The sequence below is a fragment of the Haliotis asinina genome, chromosome 14 (assembly GCF_037392515.1).
Source record: "Haliotis asinina isolate JCU_RB_2024 chromosome 14, JCU_Hal_asi_v2, whole genome shotgun sequence".
NCBI lineage: Eukaryota > Metazoa > Mollusca > Gastropoda > Lepetellida > Haliotidae > Haliotis > Haliotis asinina.
In genome coordinates, this window is record NC_090293.1 from 47051124 (window position 1) to 47071670 (window position 20547).

At 42.5% G+C, this 20547-nt stretch overlaps 1 protein-coding gene across 1 annotated transcript in view; it reads right to left on the minus strand.

Annotated features, from left to right (window-relative positions):
* Positions 1-20547, minus strand: part of LOC137260842 (MAM and LDL-receptor class A domain-containing protein 2-like) — a 117465-nt gene that overhangs the window by 40917 nt on the left and 56001 nt on the right. Inside the window, exons 91-122 of the mRNA XM_067798401.1 lie at positions 20124-20380; positions 19466-19550; positions 18894-18977; positions 18389-18532; positions 17039-17310; positions 16625-16715; positions 15784-16208; positions 15257-15347; positions 14619-14827; positions 13959-14174; positions 13434-13551; positions 13024-13167; positions 11930-12189; positions 11450-11540; positions 11077-11214; positions 10438-10694; positions 10039-10267; positions 9444-9569; positions 8322-8582; positions 7533-7679; positions 6605-6855; positions 6066-6156; positions 5785-5898; positions 4476-4741; positions 3830-4058; positions 3129-3397; positions 2916-3003; positions 2384-2503; positions 1829-1966; positions 1010-1135; positions 557-687; positions 289-373 (exon numbers count right to left, since the gene is read on the minus strand). Of these exons, the coding sequence (XP_067654502.1) occupies positions 289-373; positions 557-687; positions 1010-1135; positions 1829-1966; positions 2384-2503; positions 2916-3003; positions 3129-3397; positions 3830-4058; positions 4476-4741; positions 5785-5898; positions 6066-6156; positions 6605-6855; positions 7533-7679; positions 8322-8582; positions 9444-9569; positions 10039-10267; positions 10438-10694; positions 11077-11214; positions 11450-11540; positions 11930-12189; positions 13024-13167; positions 13434-13551; positions 13959-14174; positions 14619-14827; positions 15257-15347; positions 15784-16208; positions 16625-16715; positions 17039-17310; positions 18389-18532; positions 18894-18977; positions 19466-19550; positions 20124-20380 (5553 nt within the window). The remainder of the gene's footprint in view (positions 1-288; positions 374-556; positions 688-1009; positions 1136-1828; positions 1967-2383; positions 2504-2915; positions 3004-3128; positions 3398-3829; positions 4059-4475; positions 4742-5784; positions 5899-6065; positions 6157-6604; positions 6856-7532; positions 7680-8321; positions 8583-9443; positions 9570-10038; positions 10268-10437; positions 10695-11076; positions 11215-11449; positions 11541-11929; positions 12190-13023; positions 13168-13433; positions 13552-13958; positions 14175-14618; positions 14828-15256; positions 15348-15783; positions 16209-16624; positions 16716-17038; positions 17311-18388; positions 18533-18893; positions 18978-19465; positions 19551-20123; positions 20381-20547) is intronic.

Sequence of the window (20547 nt, forward strand, 5' to 3'; positions counted from 1 at the left end):
AGCGTTGAAACCAAAATAAATAAATAAATAAATAAATAAATAAATAAATAAATAAATAAATAAATAAATAAATAAATAAATAAATAAATAAATAAATAAATAAATAAATAAATAAATATTCGAAAGGCAGAGAATATTTTCCAATGATCATCTCTTGCTGCATGTTAGCTGTCTTGCTAAAAAGTGTATCTGATTCGAATGATGTCTAAATCTGGGAAAATTGTATCTAATTGGTGAACATGCTTGATCTGCCAAAAATACAGTTATCTTCTGATTTCAGCTACATACGTGGGAAGTTGCAGTTGATGAACTGGACGTCGTCGATGGCAATGTCGCCCAGCACGCTGAATGTTCTACTGCCTTGGATGACGATCTTTAACACAAATATTCATTCGTGACAAACTTCAAGTGCACAACTATTCCAGGGCTAAAAAATCAGCAGTAGATGTTACTGGTTTACCTTTTATTGGAAACAGGAAATGTGATAATCCGTACAATGATCTGGGGTAGTGTTAAACTTCTGTAAGTGTTAAGCTGGGTGTATTGTAAAGCTTACGTTGAAAGAAGTAGAAATCCTTCCTATGTCGATTATTCCATTGAGCCACTTCTGAGCCTGGTTCCCGTGTCTCTCCCACAGCACGGTGTCTCTGTTGTCTGCCCTGGCTGCCACCTTCAGTGTACCAATACCTAAGGGACAAATCAAATGTGGAACTGAAATTGTGTTGCTGTATCTGACCTAACGCTTGCAGCGTTTTTCTTCACAGTATAACTCATGAAGACTAATCTGGTCACCTGGCCGTTGACGAAATGAACGTAAGATCAACAAATGGAAGTTCTAAATGCAAGGACTAATCTTTGCATGATGGTAAAGTAATGGTGCGAGGATGCCTCCCACTACCTGTTCCATACATATATCTGTCAGAAGAATTATAATCAATACAAATAGATCCTCTTAATGAAAGGCGTTCATCGGGGATGTGTAAAGTTAAAGTGTGGGATGTCGCCCTACCTGTTCCATACATGAAGTACCAGAAGGACATCTGGCAGGTGGAACTGGAGGCACCCAACTTGGGACCCACCAACTGTGCTAGGCTGCCGCTAGTGCCGTAGCTGGCATCAACATACAGGTACGTTCCTGCAAGATGAATTAACCCATGAACAACCCCAAACGACGGACATAATGAACGAGTTGATCCTGTTTAAGGCCGTCAGCAGAATCAATTCCATGTCATCAAGGCACTATGTCAGTGAATGAAACAGTTACATTCACCAAAGGTAAATACATACACACTTACAGCAATGATAGACACAAATAGATGTGGTTGTATCAAGGAAGGGAACTATAGTTGATGCTAAGGGTTCACCTGACCGTGTTTGAATGTACACCAACCCCCACTCAGTTACAGATACACCTTCAAATGTGTAATACAATGCATGTTTTCAACACTGTCACACACTTAGTACACTTGGAGATCTGGTTAGCCACTAAAGGGATCGGGTAGTCAGACTAACTGGCTTGGCTGTCATATGTCATCGTATCCCAGTTTAGTAAGTGGATGCTCATGATGTTGACCACTGGATTGTCTGGCCCAGACCATCTCCACGTAACTGGAGCGAGGCGTTCAACAACAAACTAACCAAACCAAATACTCAGTTCAATGTGTTTGTCGTGTCTGGGCCTAGATTTTCCAAGCTCTCTTAGCGCTAAAATAGTCTTAAGTCTATGTTAATGTATGGCACTTACGACTTTCTTAGCCCTAAGAGAGTTTCGAAAACCTAGGCCCTGGTTTTTCAGCCATTACGATATTGCTTGAATCTTCCTAAATACCTTTAGGGCTGTTATAGGTGTGGTCAAAGCTGGGGCCGGTGTTTGAAGTCCTGGTTGAATTTTGTCCGAGAGTCCACTGGAAACTTCCTTGACTATCATCAGTCCAGGTGCAGTAGGTGCCCTCGAATCCACAGTCACCTGAACAGGCAATGTTAGAACCATAAACGTCATGCATGTCCTTGGTGAATGTGATGATTAGGACACACTTAGCAGCCCACAGAGAACATTAGCTTTCTCGCCCTTGAGTGAGACTCCATTGTGTATTCCTCTTGTTTGGAAGGTATCACATGTTTGGGGAGTATATATAATTCAATATTGTGAACACACATACATATAACGAGGTACCAATGGACAGTTGGAAGAACATCACGACAACCCTTCTTTCAACGTACTGATGGTTTACCCATCCTCGACACCCATACTCCCTGACATCAGCTCCAGTTCACCTGATGTGTGGCTTGTGGACAGGACAACCACGCAGCAGACAAACACAGACAAATATAGACCAACGCAGACAAAACCACCAAAAGAGAACTGATATCAGTTGCTTCATACCACACTGTAATTCGTCGTTTCCGTTTGGACAGTCGCGAATGAAGTTGCAAACCTTCGACTGAGGGATGGTGGTGTTGGCGTTGTCCTGGCAGTAGAAGGTGCCATTCGCCCCTTGTTGAGCTGCAACACAGGAGAGGTCCCAGGAATGTGAATCATCATAACACACGCCAGACTTTAATAAAGCTTGTTTCCTGTACTATGTAACTGACACCTGATATGCAATAAGTGAATGCCCAATTAAACAGATGGATCTCAATTGATAATGTTATGCTTGATACCTTCATACCTAGGCATTGATCCCATGACTACAGAGACAAAAGAAAGCTTTCCTGACTATAACCAGTAATATTCTCCACACAGTATTGCTATTATACATAGTGGCGTCTTCAAATTGTAGTTAAGAGTTATTGGTTTTTGCGAGACCCTCTTCCACGAATTCTTTAATTCTTTAGACATTATAATGATGCTTATTTCGAAAGGAATCCACACATCATCTTAAAATTATTCTGACCTTTAGTATTAAGGTACATACCGTTGTCACAGGAGTCGGTGATAAGGTTAATGTCATCAATGGCGATGTCTCCAGTGTAGCTGCTGCCCACAGATGCAGAAATGAACAGCTGAAACAAGTTAGAAGACGATTAGCCATAAGTACAAAACTTCTTTTGACAAGTCAGTCATATGATTGCACTAGCCACTGAGAGTGTAAACCCAACGCAGTCATTGAAAGCACAATGCCAGATACCTCGAAGTTGTCGAATGGGTTGTCGATCCTGGCAAATGCTTGTTGCCAGTGGTTGCCTTGGTTACCGCTGAGCGTCCAGATCATCTGAGGCTGACTCTGAGGGTACTGGACAGAGACGTTGAGGGTGCCGATGGAAGCACCGTTCATGTCGTACCAGAAGCTGAGACAGTAGTCTGGCACTGCACTGTTCAGAGGAATGATCTGGGACTGGAGGGTAGCGATGTCGCCCGCCTTGTTTGGCGAACTGGATTCTATGAAGGCGTAGTAACCTGAAGAACACGTGTTCCTTTAAGTAAAAGTTCACTTAGTGTAAACTTTAGGTAAATTGTGAAGGAAAAAGAATCCGTGGCAGAACGTTACCTCGGCGAACTGGATTCAATGAAAAGTAACCGGGTTCTTTTTAGCAAATGTCGAGAAAAACACTCAGTATGCCCAGGAACGGACACGAAAACACGACACTGATTTCTTAGTCAGTACGCAATGCTAGCGGCTCAAGTATACAGCAAGATAAGCTTCAGAAACTGTCGTGTTGCACTCGGATTTTAAGCAACAAAACACAATTAGGCTACATCTTTGGAGAAATGTCAATTTTGGGCGGAACACATTGTTTGGTCTCCCTCTTCTGTGATGAAAAATGCAAGTCATCTGAGTGCTGGTGATCTTCAGCAAAGACTTAAAAAGTTATGGTCAAGTGAGCCTACCCGTGCCACTTCCAAGGGTGTGGTCAGTAGTGGGCCCTGTGAAGCTTGACGGTGTGTTCCCTCGGCGTCTGGTCCAGTCGAAATCATCTGTCTTTGACTGCACCCAGCTGCAGAAGCTGCTTTCGAAGTCGCAGGCGGCAAGAGAGGCGCAGGAACCGCTGGATACGCTGACGTCATCAAGGGCTATGAAGCTTCCGGTTCCGCTGCCACGAATTGCCTCAAACACGAGCTGAAACAGAATACATATGACTCAAATTATGAATTATGTGCACAACTCTGAAACTGGAGTTCCAGAGCCATCTTGGGTTTGATTTTAACAGGATGGTCATTTCCAGAGAAGTCTAGCATACGTTTAGACTCGACCATCTTTAGATTATGGAGCTGATACACAACCAGTTTGCTGGTCAAGGATGGTCTAGATCGAAAGGTGATCACCTTTTCATTTGAATTTACGTGAATAATCCAAATTAAAAGCAATTTGGTTTCACATCATTTTAATCATTTCAGGGTGTGTCAGATTCCCGATTCACTCACTCACTCACTCATTTCTGCTACTCGGAACATGGTCATGCATGGCTAACGCACTGCAAAATACCATTGGGCCACTTACGTTCCCTCCATTTATATTCAACAGGCATCATCTTACCTGATATTTCTCTTGTGCAGTGACCTCAATTCTGGCAAACCTCCACTTGCTTCCTTGATCTCCATACAGACTCCACTTTGGCTTAGGCATGGTCCTGTCACTCTCCTGCCTGGCGTACAGGTTGAAGGTTCCGCCATTTCGTCCACTCATCATATACCAGAAGGACACACACTGGCCGGTGGTTGGAGGAGGGTACTGCTTGCTGACCATCTGGGATTTCGTTATTGACATTGTGCCAGGATTCGGGGAGATGTACATAAAGTGACCTGAAAGAAGAGTGACAGGATGGTCAACGGCGTGTTCTACTGTTGTCCATTGACGTCTTGAATCATCGCAAGAGGGCCAATTTATGTTGGTCGGCATATAAGTAGAATCGTCAATGGTGAGTTCTGCCGCCATTCGTTGACGTAACTTGAATGATTGCAAGAGGTAAAGTCTACGTTGGTCGCCACATCAGTATAATCGTTCTGCCGCCATTCGTTGACGTCTCCAATCACTGCATGAAATCCAGGAACTATTACAGGTCGTAATGGTTGGCAGCTACGCTAATCTGTCTGTGACAGATATTCCGACTTCGACTGGGGATATGAACACATGAACTTGGAGAGACACAAGTGACAAGGTCAGTGACTCATGCCACGGTGCTCTGTTTGGACACATATAGAAAATACGCAGTCTCTTTTTCTAAGGTCCCCAAGCAATCAAAGTAAATTTAAACATACATACTACTATTTTTAATCGCAGGATTTATGTTATTTGTGTTCCTGGCTAGATCACCAAACATTACGACTAGGATAATGTAAATCTCGCTCGGGTCCATGCAGGAAGAACATGTACTGTGAGTCCCTATGGTCCTTATAAAGGTGATCTACCTTCAGTTGTTTGCAAACCATAGTCTGTTTTACTACTGCCTCGTCACCTACAGTTAAAACGTGTAAGATCTAATTACTAGTTTTAAATTTATATCTGTGAGAATTTACAGAGTTTACTGATTAACGTTGAACGTTTTTTTTCCTAATTCACTTTCAGTTATTATAAATCTAAAATTTGATTTAGTCACGAAATAGCTGAAGTACTACACATGAGACTTCAATTCTTAACCCACTCATTCACTCATATATTTGAGTCTTGAAGTCTTGATCCATGATTGTTACCTGCATTCAGATTTCTTCATCAATGTCCGCTTTGAAGACATGGGGCTGTGTGACGATTGCTGAATGAACATGCTCTTGTCTTTACTATATATGTTATATGATTATTCGGACAGTCATGGGTGACGGCGACTGTGACAGAATCATTGTTGACCTACCTTGGCTTGTCCCGTAAGTGTGGTCTTTGACGGGTCCGGTCCCTTGTGTTCTTGACCAATCAGAGCTGGAGAGTGTGTAGCCACAGAGTCTAATGTCCTCGAAGTCACAATACGCTATAACATAAATGCATTGCATTGTATTTCAGCATTAGTTTGCATTTAATAAACATACAGTGTGAGCTATAGTGATTGAGTACTTCTCTTATGGCGTATTAAGACTGCACCATAAATAAAGCACAGCAGTAAGTATTACAGTGTCAGTTTGTAGCGTAGGAGCTTACATGGCGCAGGACAGGCTCCATTGAGAATCTTCAGGTCGTCCAACGCGATATCTCCTTGGTAGCCGATACCACGCAGTGCTTGGAACACGACCTGGAATATACAATATCCTTTTCAGTAATGCGAGTGAATCAGTGAACTGGAGTCACCTTTTTAACAAAGCGAAGGTTATATTAAGGCGTGTTTCTGGTGTTGGAAGAAAGTCTGAGATGACTTGAGATGATTTTACCTGACACCAGGTATTGTGCATACAAACAACCCAGCCACCTGCGAAAAACATTTGCGCTTCACGATATGACCAAGGGACGCAACTGTACAAAGGTTTGGACTGTCTGTGACGCTACCATACCTTATTTGTTATGAGAATGTTTTGATAGTGTGGGACACTCAAAACAAAAGACAAAAGACAAAATGGGACGGTTAATACTACCAAATAATACCAACGTTTTCCAATTCAACATAAAAGAAAAAATTAAGCAACATAAGGGAAGATTCATCATAATCCTTTGAACATGCAGATAGAAACATTAAATAGGCCCACCTGGGTATTTGTGACGGTCCCTATTTCCACCTCAGCGTACTTCCATTGATTTCCCTGGGTGCCGATTCTGGTCCACTGTTGCTGAAACTTGCCGGAGTTCTGCAGATAAACTCCAAGACGGTTGACATGGTAACCGTACATGTGGTACCAGAACGTGACGCAAGTCGGGCCTGTTGTTGTTAATGTTGGGCTGACAAGCGCGGCTGATGCGTTTGGCTGTTGCCCCGACGCTTCTATATAGATGTAGTGACCTAAATGAAAAATGAATAATCGGAAATTGTCGTTTAAACATGTGTGTTTCATGTCAGTCGTAACCAGGACATCTCAGACAATATGAAGTCCTAAAACCTATACCGGTAATAAGTCTTTGTTGTGTTTATTGTTTACACACATCTGAACAGATCAAAGACATAATGGGGCAACACTGGTGTAAGCGTGGCAGTGCATACTATATATTAACCAGTGAGGTTCCAGGTTAGAATTAGTTCTCGGCTCTGTGACGTTAGTCTGCCGAATAGTCCAGTCTGTATCAGACAATACATTAATCAACGCCATGAACAACGACCTACCAAATGCGGATACAGTGACAACCAAATATACGGGCCTGACCATTCTCTTAAGTCTAACATTTCATGACGAAGACTATTTCTATCTCTGATCTTCGAGGGATGCCATAAAAGGCGACTCAGCTTGTCGTAAGAGGCGACTAACGGGATCGGGTGGTCAGGCTCGCTGACTTGGTTGACACATGTCATCGTTCCCAATTGCGCAGATCGATGCTCATGTTGTTGATCACTGGATTGTCTGGTCCAGACTCGATTATTTACAGACCGCCGCCATATAGCTGTAATATTGCTGAGTGCGGCGTAAACCTAAACTCACTCACTCACTCACTCTTCGAGGGTCAAGCGAATGTGCGGCTGATTACCTTGTGTGCTCATCGTCGTGTGGTCAAAGCTTGGTCCAGTCCCGTAACTTCCAGTTGACCCCTGGTGTAACGTCCAGTCGAATGAGTCAGTGTGACTCTGTGACCAGCCACAGAATCCATGCTCGAAGTCGCAGCTGTACAGTGGAGCTGGAAACAGAACAGCTGTTGTGTAAGAGTCGCTCTAAATTATCCTTTAGCGTCATGCTTGCCAAATTTGCATTGCCACTGTCGCCTTACCAAATATTAGCATTGTTAACCAGAGATCTACTCGACGTTGCAATATTACACCTCAGTGCCAACAGTGTTTTATGGCCACCATATAGTACACGCGGCATATTTAGGAGCAGAATTTAAATGGGATTCAACAAACATTTTATTGAATGAATCGTAATATCCAGTTGGGATGGGATAGACTCTAACATTAAAGTTTTATCGTGGGTTTAATAACGAGTCTATTTTTTGGTAACTGTACTATTTCCTGATGACAGTATTACCATTTTTCATAATATCATTGTCTTAGAAAATAAAAAATAAACCTAGCAATAACAAAGTCAAATAGACATTTCTTACGTTGTTGTTTTTTCAGTTGAAGAATAGAATATTTCGCGGAATAAGTTGGATGACACTGGTCGACCTATCATCCCAAAATATGAAGACTATTATGAACTGATCAATAGTACCAAAGTCTGCAGCCTAAAACTCTCCCAATCCAATCCCCAATCACAGCCCCTACATGTCTTAGTATATTTGATGGTCAGCTTTCCTTGGATAAACAGAACTGCGACTCACCTGCTGTAGACACAGGCTGGGCTGTCGAGGGTCCGGGTGTAGTCTGAGAGGCACAACTTCCGACCAGCAGACTGACGTCATCAATGGCCATGTCGCTTGTGTAGTTAGCTCCCTTTTTGCCCTCAAACATGAACTGATAGGGCGTGTTGGAGGTGAGAGTTATTCGCCCTTGCAGCCACACGTTGCCTTTGTTTCCGGTGACGCTGAAGATGGTCTTATTAGACACGGCGCCCAGTTGGTACACGGATAAAGTTCCCATTCCTTGAAAACAGATGTCACATGAAGACTTCAAGTAAGATGTTTACGTATTTAAGAAGTTTACATAGGTAGGAAGATATGCCTGTACAAACATATATGTTCAGAAACATAGGCGAGACAGGTTTTATCTTGTAGTGTTGATTAGTGTATTGATTTCCACGGGTTAGTTGTCAAATTGGTTTGTTTTATGAATTGGGACATGTCAATGCTGAACGTTGAGAGATACTGAACAAGTAAGTTGAGGTCAACGTGACATTGGACTTATGTCACTGTGTGTCCGGGTAGTCTCGGAGGAAAATTCGAAAAGACAATTACCGCTTCAGTAAGGCGAGATGAGATGAGGTGGAATGTGCTTTAACGTAGCACATGCGTGCATGCGTGTGTATGTATGGCTCCTTGTACTAGCCCAAACTTAAACTGGCTTCATAGTGCTTGCTACCTGGGATACCATGCCGCAGTTAAGCACGAATACCCATTCCAGACATATTGAGTCAGAGCCGACGAGTCATTGCTGTACCCATTAATGCCGAGTGTCAGGCAGGACCAACAAGAACCACATTTTAACTTCTCTTGATATGACACGGCCGGACACTCTTGAAATTTACCAGGAAAAGCAATAGAACGATAATCGGATCGTAAAGGAACACCATTTTGCGCAGCCATTTGCAGCGCTATAGACCCTTGGCAACTCGATATGTTTCAGAATGAAAGTTCGGTCATATATTATTCATGAGGAAATACTTCGTGAATGCCTCATGCACTGTAATGTTCACATCTGCACTATGATATTGACATCTAGAACTTGTCGGAAGATTAGTGGTATGTGATGCTGCAGTCAGTTACAGAAGACACTCAAGTACGTGCCTGCTCCGTTCATGTTGTAGTAGAAAGTGAGACAAGAGCCTGTTGTCGCAGGGAGCTTCTCACTCAGCAGCCATGCCTTTTCGCCAGTCGTCATTGGGGCGCTGGATTCAATGAACATGTAGTAACCTGAAAATAATAACTTCAGTTAAGGTAGCTCTCCAGGTGCTGATCTCAGGTGTGTTTCTTGTGCTCAACGTCATCTTTAGAAAGTGAGTATCCAATATCGATTAGACGAAATAATAGACTCTAGGGAACGATTTATTAACACAAAGTGGGAACGTTGTGTTCCAGTACTGACAAGGCTTCTGATAAGGCTAGTCCTTGTAAGTTAGAAGTCTAACGTTGCTGTGAGTTGCATACATGGGAACGGGCTGAAAAATTTAGTGATTAATATCATGAAAACCACCCATGCAATATGGTGACATCTATGGAAGAAATGGAGTCTGAAAGCCCATTCCATTTTGCCTTTTGGGACCAACATAGCCTGGTAGCCAATTCGAATAAATAAACAATAGATCAGTTACTGGGAGCTTGGCAGGTGTAAAACATTCCTCCATCAGATCTAAAAATCATTTATGCAAATTCGTAGTCTCACCATTCACAGAGTTTGTGGTGTGATCTGTGGAAGGTCCGGTGTAGTACGACTGGGTGGCACCCTTAGCTCGTGTCCAGTCAAAATCATCCCCACGGATATTTGTGAAGGTACACAGTCCGGTTTCAAAGTCACAAGAGCCTGGTATTGGACATGCCTCACTGTCGATGTAGATGTCATCAAGGCCGATATCGCTGTAGTAGCTACTTCCCCTGACACCTTCAAACACCACCTTTTAACAAATGTAAACCGATGTAGAATTCAAGGGAGAAAATGAGGAAGACCATATATATTTTGACAAACCGAAGATCCCTACCATGTCAAATCGAATTTACAATCACAAAGGCTACAGCGAACTGCACGACCAAACATGTGATCCCGGTCACAAAACACTTTGTTTACCTGATATGTAGAGGACGTCTTGATTGTCACTTGTCCAAGAATCCATTTGTTTCCTTGTTCACCAGTCCGTGTCCACACTGGGCTGCCCCTGTTGCCGTTCACCATGATGTAGACGTTGAGGCTACCCATGGTGGAGCCGTGCATGTGGTAGTAGAACTGTAGACACTCTGCAGATGTCTGTTGGTAGGCAGGGGAGATCAGTCTGGCCTTGTCGTTAGGTAAGCGTGGTGCAGATGACTCAGTATACATGTAGTAACCTGCAATATATTGTTGCATTTCAATGTTGACTGTTACATTTAACATGTTTTCGAGGTATGGTCTGTTTTGGTGATATTTAAAGCATATTATGGAAGCACATATTACCGATAGATAATGAAAGATATTGGAAGGAGAAAGCTTTTAATCTTTAAAAAGATTCTAGGTTTAAAAGAACTAAGAACTATACCATCCATATTTGTTTTTAGATACAATTTTCAGTTTTATATGATGACATACAATGCAAAATAAATAAGATAATATGCACAAGATACAAAAAGAACTTTGTTCCGATTTGTCCACCTTGTTTTGGAAGACGTCAATGTTACAGTGTTCTGATTTCATATTACTTTTCCACATCAATGTAACACATAATATTCCTACCACTAGCAGTTCCTTCTGTGTGATCCTGGCTGGGGCCTGTGGCAACACTCGATGTTCCTTGTGAATGTCTCAGCCAATCAAAGTTGTCCGTCCTATCCTGTGTGTAGCCGCAGGTGTCGATCTCAAAGTCGCATGTTTCTGTAATACAGAAACATAGAACTTCCTTTAAGGATGCTGTCAACAAAAACCGATCATCTCTGACGCAAGGTTACTAGAATGTGTCCATACAGAGATGTAAAACTTCAACTATCGACAAATCTGATATCTATGTGAAACATTTACTAAACATGTGTACACGTGTCCTTGTTTATGATCAGCACAAGCACACATTACTCAAAAATTACTTTCTGTCGTAATTCACACTCGTTCTTACTTGTCCCAGGGCACACGTTTGAATCCATGCTGATGTCGTCAATGGCGATGTCACCAAACACACCATTCGCCACGGTCCCTTCAATGAAGATCTAAGGCAAGAAATAGATATCCAACTGTCACTATCCAGTAACAAGAGGTTGCAAAGGCATACATCATTGTCGTTTCGGCCATATCTAAAAGACATTTCATCAAAGGTACCGGTGTGATCTTAAAATTGGTACCAGTGATGTTTCAACATTAATACGCTTCAATGCAAACCAGCACTAGCTCCATATAGTCCAAAAGAAAGTTGACTGAGAATGTCCACATCTAAAAGTAGTTCTGTTAGTCCTTGTCCTTCCCACTGCTTGATTATATTTCAGAAACATTGCGAAAAAATGAAAAGGATATTTTAATTCGAAATCGAAGATATCAGCTAAATGAATATTAAAGCTTAAGATTACATGCATGCAAACGTAAAAAGGTGAAAAAAAAGTACCTGGAAATTTGTTTTGCTCTTAACGTTAAAATGGCCCTGTTGCCATCTGTTTCCTTGGGTGCCGGACTTGAACCACTTCAGCACCTGCTGACCACTGACGTTGACGCTGATTCTGAGGTCACCGATGTTCGGGCCATACATGTGGTACCAGAAGTTGAAGCAGTAGTAGGTGGTGCCGGTAGGGGGCAGCACTGGGGATACGAGCACAGCCTTGTCGCCTGCCTTCCTTGGGTAGGATGACTCCAAGTAAAGATAAGACCCTGTCGACAAGCAATATATATATTCAGTTTGCAGGTTTGTTGTGTTGCGCAATATTCCATCTATATGGAGGGATCCCTGAAGGTCTCAAGGAAATAGTCAAGAGATTCACATAATGATCTAGATGTAGGAGCCCCTGTACGTCTCAAGGAAACAGTCAAGAGATTCACGTCATGATCTAGATGGAAGACTCCCTGTACGTCTCAAGGAAACAGTCAAGAAATTCACATCATAGATGATCATAGATCCGTTTAACTTTGATACAATGACGTGCATCAACAAAGAAGGAAAGCATCACCACGGATTCCGTGTTTCTTTATTTCGACATGACCAACCTATTCCAGCCAATATCTTCACTTGGGATGTATATATTCAGTACACACAACGCATCGCACAAAACACACACGGACTCTGACACTTGTAATCATAAGTGACTAAAAGAATTGATTCGAATTTCAATAATGATGATTGTAGAAGAATAACAAGTTACTTTATTTATCATGACCAGTGATGGAGAAGTGTGTGTTAGATTTAACGTCCACATCACTAGTGTTTCTGGATCAGTTATCGTTGAAGTCCAGTTTCTTTCCCCAGTGAAGTGTAACTTGATGTAGACTGCAGTACACCATCAGGTTCTGATGTCATGCAACAACCCTGAACAATAATTTCAGTAAATATTGGATTCGAATCAGTGACCAGAGAGTACCTAAGACAGGGTGTTGTGGAATCATACCATACCTACACGTATTTAAATATATATATATATATATATATATATCTCATGACTCTTGAAGTGCTTTAGATCACAATTGGCCAATGCCAAAACAGGTTCTTACCCATTCCGGAGTGGTCGCTGATTGGACCAGTGCCTGAAGATGGTGTGTGTCCAGAATTGAGAGTCCAGTCAAAGTTGTCCGCTTTGCTCTGTGTCCACCGACAGATGTTATTGGAGTCGAAGCCACACATCGCACTTCCTGAGACTAGAACGGTTGATAAGTATTTTTAGAGAGTCCATTCGCCGCAAAGCAACATTTGTGTGTAAGCATGACATTACATTTTTAATTTCATCATCATAATCACAATTGATTAAGATAACCTTTTTCCGTCTATCGTAGAATTTTAGTCAAAAGTAATAACATAAGTCCTTAAAATATATTGGTCGTGATATTTTGCTAAAAAATATCACATGTTAACAAGCAACAATAACAAATGAATCTATTCAAGACATACTTTAAGAGTTATTTACCTTGCCCTGATGGTTGAGCATAGCTCGGCACAGTCTGGCATGGTGTACTGGACACACCAATGTCATCTAAACCAATGTCACCATGGTAACCGTTTCCTCTCACTCCCTCGATGATTATCTAAACCAAATGTCACAAAAGGTATTAGGAATGCTTAATCTGATAAAAAGAGGTTGGTCATGTACGTGTAATTATACGTTATGAGGGTTTTGAAAAGCTACAGGAAATTTGAGAAATTATTTCATACAGTTAATGCATAGTTACATACTGAGGGAAGGGTCATGTTCCAATAACGTGAACATAATTCGTTACCATTGCCCGACACCACAAACAGTGCGCTCAAAATGCGAACGTCCTTCAACAAAGTCTGGATTTTTGCCCATCCTTTACAAACCATGGATCCTTGGCCATCCTTTGACAAACCATGGATCCTTGGCCATCCTTTAACAAACAATGGATCATTATCCATCCTTTGACAAAGAATGATCCCTAATTATGCCCCTTGGTATGAAGACGGTGATATCTACCTGATAGGGTTTACTGCTGTAGATGTTGGAGATGTTCACTTGGCCGTTGTTCCACTGGTCGCCGGAGTCGCCGCTCACCTCCCACAACGTCGCCTCGGTGCTTGTAGAATCGTAGCTGCTGTTGACCAGCACTTTGACTCTGAGAGTGCCGATGTCTGAACCGTACATGTGGTACCAAAACTGCATACACGCTCCGCCGGTGACTGGGGGATAGGTCTACAATCGAGGAATCATTCACTACATAACAGTGTCAAGTTTATGAAATCAGTGGTCAACAAACACCTTGATGATATTGGTGCTGATGTTGATGCTCAATGTGTCAATGTCCCACATGGTCATTCTGTATCCCTGTATCGTGTACAATGTAAAACGGAACGAATGGACACGAAAAAGAAAGACAACTGAAAACGGATACTCGAGAAGTAAAGGTTTGGGCCCCAAAACACCTCCTTGTCTGATCCTCTTAGCGTGTTATTGTGTATTTTAGGCCACGAGAAAGAGTCATCAGTCTTAACATACAATTCCGCTTCTCTACTCTAAAATATCAAGGTCGGCATCAACTCAATTAATCGCTTTCCAAAATGCTGCGTATTCAACCGAACGACGAATTAATTCAGTTGAATCCGTGGATCATACGCTGTGTATGCGTCAGTGCCTCACCTGGCTGACGAGACGCGCCCTATCTCCTGGAACTCGTGGTGCACTAGCTTCCATGAACATGTAGTAACCAGCTCCAGTGTTGAGGGTGTGGTCCACGCTAGGACCGGTCATCGTGCTGGACGTCCTACCCTTCGACCTCATCCAGTCGAAGTTGTCGTTATAACGAGTGTTGGACCAAGTGCACGTGTCTTGCTCAAAATCACAGAATCCTGTTACACAGAAAGGATCGTTTCGTGACCATAGTGATACATGTACATACGCTGAATCCAATGAGCGAGCGCAATGCCATGTAATGCAATAGTAACAATGGTATTAATATCAATATGTTTCCGCTGAATGTAAACGGTTACAAAACACACGGCACCTTTATGATGCTATGGTATAAACTGTTCGAACCTGGGACGGGAACATGAACTGTTACTTATGTTCGCAAGGCAACTCTTCACATATGCATCTTTAATACTTTGCAAACAGCATCAACTTTATGTAGGTGTTTACAAGGTCATTGTTGATATACGCATCATTCACACCGCACGTTAAAGTCGTAAACTTTCACTCTGCGATATGAACCTCTTTATTCCCACAGAGACTAATAAATATGTACTTTTTGTGTCATAAGATCTACATCTGTGACGTACCTGACTTAGGGCATGGTCCCTGGCCCACCAAAGCATCGTCTATGGCAATGTCACCATGATAACTGGTACCTACTATGCCTTCAAAGACGATCTAAAACGTGACAAATATGAAACAAATTTATACTCACGATATATCACAATTGTACACTCGACTCTCTGCTTTTATCTGACTTGGGGAAAGGGTTTTGTTGCTTCTATTTAAAGTATAATTGAACACAGAAAGTGAACTGAAAACCATTTTGAGTGTGCACTTAATTTAACAATGTAAAATGAGTGTATCGGCGCAAACTAAATATTCAAGGCTTTATCTTGCAGTAGTGGTTGCTATCTTAAGCACCGATCCACGATAAAACATTCAGCCAGATCACCAATATAAACATCAACACGAGCGTCACAAAAACATTCACGTGGTTCTTGCCTGTCTTTTTATCCCAAAATGAGAACCACGTGGTCTCTCCCCGCTGGGATTGTTTATTAGGCAAATACCAGTCGTATCAGTCGTTGTCATTTCATACAGACGCACTCACCTTGAAATTTCCTGGCGTGTAGACAGGAACTAGACCTTTCAACCATCTGTTTCCCTGATTATACGATCTGGTCCACGAAGGGGTAGTTAAGTTGTTGGTCGGGCTGTTCTCTAGGATACTGTACACGTTTAAGGTGGCGACATCACTTCCGTACATGTGGTAGAAGAACTGCAAGCAGCGTGGCTGGCCGTTGGTAGACGTGTAGGTAGGACTGATGAGACGTGCTGTGTCGTTGGGACGTCGCGGTGCCGAGGTTTCGATGTAGACATAGTGCCCATTGTAAGTGCCTGTCGTGTGGTCGGTACTGGGCCCTGTCCCGTAGCTGGAGGTGGACCCATGCTGCCACGTCCAGTCGAACACGTCCGTTTTGTCCTGAGTGTAACCACAGATGGATGCTGATTCGAAGTTGCACAGGTGGTTTGAGGCTGTTGGATGACAAGGAGTCGTCATTAGATTCAGTGTTCTTTGGTTGTTGTTTTTAATCGGAATGTGCCCTTTCTATCTAAAGCAATTTGCATGACTGGACAGTGAGTGTCCATGGTTGCACGCCTTTTTCACAACATTCGAGCAACATTCAGGCTGAGGATACCGGAAATTGGCCTCACACACAGAACCCATCTGGGGAATAGAGCCCGGGTGACGAGAAAACGCGATTACCACTAGGCTATATCACTGCACAGCCTGTCTTAACATCATATTTAAGAATGCAGAATCAGGAAACCTTTGAATTCTGTGTTTGAAACCATTTGGATCAAAGTTCAAATTTACTGATGATTTTGTTGCATGCAACCTGAGTGATCCACTGTTACATGTAAATTATTCATCACGTTGTCATAGTTACCTATTGATTGACATGGTCCCGCCGCCAGTCTGATGTCATCGATGGCGATGTCGCCTTGGAAACTTAAACCTCTGACACCCTCGAACAGTATCTACAAACATCATGTTCTAGCTGTTAAATCGAAACCTGAGAGTGAGTATTGGGATCTGTTCTGTATACCACTTCAGGGACAGGGAGGCATGAAATGTACATGTATACCGTTTCATAATTTCATTCACATACCCGCAGAAGTATTCATGGCACCTAACTCTTTTTTCCATTTTACATACACAACCCATTGGAAGAAATACCAGAAATAGTCTCGACACAGTGCACCATGGAATGGAACCATATGAGACAAACACATTCTTTACAAACAATATGTTTCTTCCTCTCGAAAGGCATTACCGTTCATGAGTACAAAGAGAGGAATACCTGGTAGTTCCCACTAGGATTGACGGTGACGTCAGCATGGTTCCATTGGTTGCCCTGAGTTCCATGCCGAGTCCAGATGAGTGTTCCCTTCCCCGAGCCTCCCGTTGAGGGCTTCATGTACACATTCAGCGTGTTCACATCCGGGCCATACATGCTGAACCAGAAGCTGACACATCTGGTAGCACGGTCCTGGATCACCGGACTGACAAGAAGGGCAGTGTCGTTGGGCATCCTTGGACTTGATGTTTCGATAAACATGTACCATCCTTGACCTGAGGCAGAAATTATTCTCAGATTGTATTTTCCGGAATTCGATTTCTGGGACATCTTCACCTTCTGTATGCAAGGCAGGGACCATGGGTACCAGCATATATTTGTGAGAGCGTATGTTCATGTTGAGCAGTATTCAAGGCAAATGACTGCATGTTGGTTCAATGGTTCAATGCGAGTTTAGTTTTATGCTGTATATTGTTTCATGAATATCGACTTTACGCTACATATACCATTAATCCAGGTATACGAAAAAAAATAATAGAGTCTGGACCACGCAATCCAGTGATCAACAGAATGAGCATGAACCCCTGATTCCGATAGTCGCCTATCTTCACGGGATCAGTGTCCGAGAAATGACACAGTAATGCAGTATCCGAAATGTGTACTACTTTCTGGAAAACGCATGGTCTGCCTCCTTCTGGCAAACCAAGACTCTGTACAAAACATGCAAACATTATTAGTTGTTCACTGGTCAAGAGGGGTCCTTGGGGTCCATGGGCTCATGTACCCTCGAGGTTTGTTTATAAACCCATGGACCCCGAGGGACCAGAGAACAACGTATTTATGTTACCGAACACCCAAGTCTTAATTTCGAGCTGTTTGAAGTACTTCGGTTGAATGCAAGGCAAATCGCCATTTTGCAGACGATACATGGTAAAGAAGGGAGAAGAGTTATCTCCCTTCCATCGATTTTCAATCGCAAAACATCGGTAATTTCCGTGCTTGATGCGTGGTTCAATGTCATTCGAGATAAAAGTGTACTACCATGAAGCACCAGAAGAGTTCGGAATTCCCAGCGGTGTACATTGAAAATAATACATCGCCTGTAAACGGGGTACATTGAAAATAATAGAATAGCGCTTAGCCAGTCAGCAAATGACATTCATGTGTGAGGTAAGATAAATACGTATACATACAAATATGTATAAATACGTAAACACATACGCACTCGGATGCATCCTCTGTACGAAGTGAGGTTCTTAGCTCAGATCTGTATATAACTTGAAAAGTAATGTTTTCAGGAGACGTCATAAAAATATTTAATCAAACAAACGGTACAAGCGGAAAAGGACCTACCAGTGCCTTTGGTGTGGTCGTTGGTTGGTCCAGTTTCAGATGATCCTGTTGGACCCTGGGATCTGGTCCAGTTGAAGTCATCAGCCATGGACTGTGTCCACATGCATGTGCCGGATTCAAAGTCACAGTCGTATTGGGTAGGTGCTGCAACAACATGGAATCGTATGTGCACAATGTCAGACATTTCCCACAATAGTGTGGCTTATATTACATATACTGGGGTATATGCACTCACTTTAGCTTTCTACTGATGCAGTGAAAGACATATTATCACTTACAACCTGAATGAAATCGATAACTGTAACTTCGAGGCGAACAGCATCCAAACAGAGAACACTTGGGACAGATCCGCTGTCACGTTCAAAGTATTGTAGTCAGGCCCTCGCTGAGTATGGGTTTTAATCCAATGGATAGACCAGTGGTACTAAACTCGGAACAACTGATCCTGTTAGCAAGGGGCGTAACTCTGCATGAACAGCTAATTGCAGGATAGGCTTTAACGTACTTGGAGTTGAGAAGTGTGTTGTGGTACTCGGTGGCACTGTGGATGATGTCGTCTGCAAACTGGGGTTGGCTGCAGTTGGCTGAACTGCAACAGAAGAGTTGATATTACAGGCTTTGACTACAGCTGAAAGGTCATGAACATAATACTCGTATTAGACGCCTGAATACTACTCATGTTCGCCTTTACAGACATCAATACTTTCTATTGGGTGAGTGAGTTAATATTTAACGTCACATCGGCAATATTTCAGCCATATCTTGATGAGACTTTCTATTGGAGTGGGTTGGGTCTCAAAGTTATGGCGTCCATTCGTCTTGCTGTACGTAAGGATTTGAATCCACACATGGGTACAGCGTGTGAATGCCATTTCTGGTGTCTCTTGTCATGATCCTGGTGGAAAAGTGCTAAAAGAGGCGCAAATCCATATTCATAACTCCTTTGTAAATCTTATTATGAGAATGTGAATAAAAGTCAGTATAATCAATTATTCACATTGTCTTAGCGTATACATAAATCGATTCAGTACAAATTATAGGCATCACTTTAACCGTTATTGACATCAGGTGACTTACTGCCACAACTGTCATCACTGAAGGTTAAGTCGTCAACAGCGATGTCGCCTGTGTAGCTGTTCCCGACAATGCCCTCCAACTGAATCTGAAACGCAACGGTAGGTCGCCTGTTACCTTTGAAGGATTAGACATGAGGAACATTTTGTAAAACAGGAAAGAAATAAGAATAATAATTCATTTATTTATATAGAACATAGTGCCCATGCCTTCTGGACACTGAAATTGCAATCTAATTATCATTATCCTGGATAATCCGAGCTCATTAGAAGGGTTTTAGTCACATGACCTATCCCACCAGGTACTAGTTCTGCAGGGTGAGTGGACGATTTTGAACAAACTCATTCACCTAAGGTGAGATCAAAGGTATCATATTGTCTTGGTTGCGGAGCAGGACTGAAGTCCCAGAAACTCTCAGGAATCAAGCTGCCAAACACGGTCACCCATTAAGGACTCTCCTTGCTCAGCGTTGATCAACTTTGACCTGAGCTTTGCGCAAAGGACCTCACGCCACCAAAAACAAAGTCTGAACCTTCTAACCATAATAGCACCAGAGAACACAACATGATGGTAAAGTACATGGCGTTCTGAAATAACTGAATTGTCTAGTCCAGACCGATCATTTACATACAGTGCGGAGTTAAACAACAAACAAACAAACCTGGTATGATGACGTTGGACTCATGACTGGAAACTGTGCGTTATGCCACTGATCTTGTTGGTTTCCGCTGAGCGACCACATCAAGACTTTACTGGTCCCTGACACCTTGTACGCATTGAGAGTTCCAATTCCACTGCCCAGCATATGGTACCAGAACTTGAAGCACCTGAGAGAGGTCTTGGGGAACACTTCACTCTGGAGGAGCGCGTTATCACCTGGACGTCGAGGGCTGGATGACTCGATGTATGCGTACTGACCTAAGAACATCGAGACAAATCTTATCATGTGACGATACCGCAGTTCAATGTCCAGTCTAACGTTATAATAAGGGCTGACATTATGACAGCGTGGTTAGGATACTAAGGAAACGAAAAACTGATGTATATAAGATTTGAAAGACCTAGACGTGCTGACTGCATCGCGT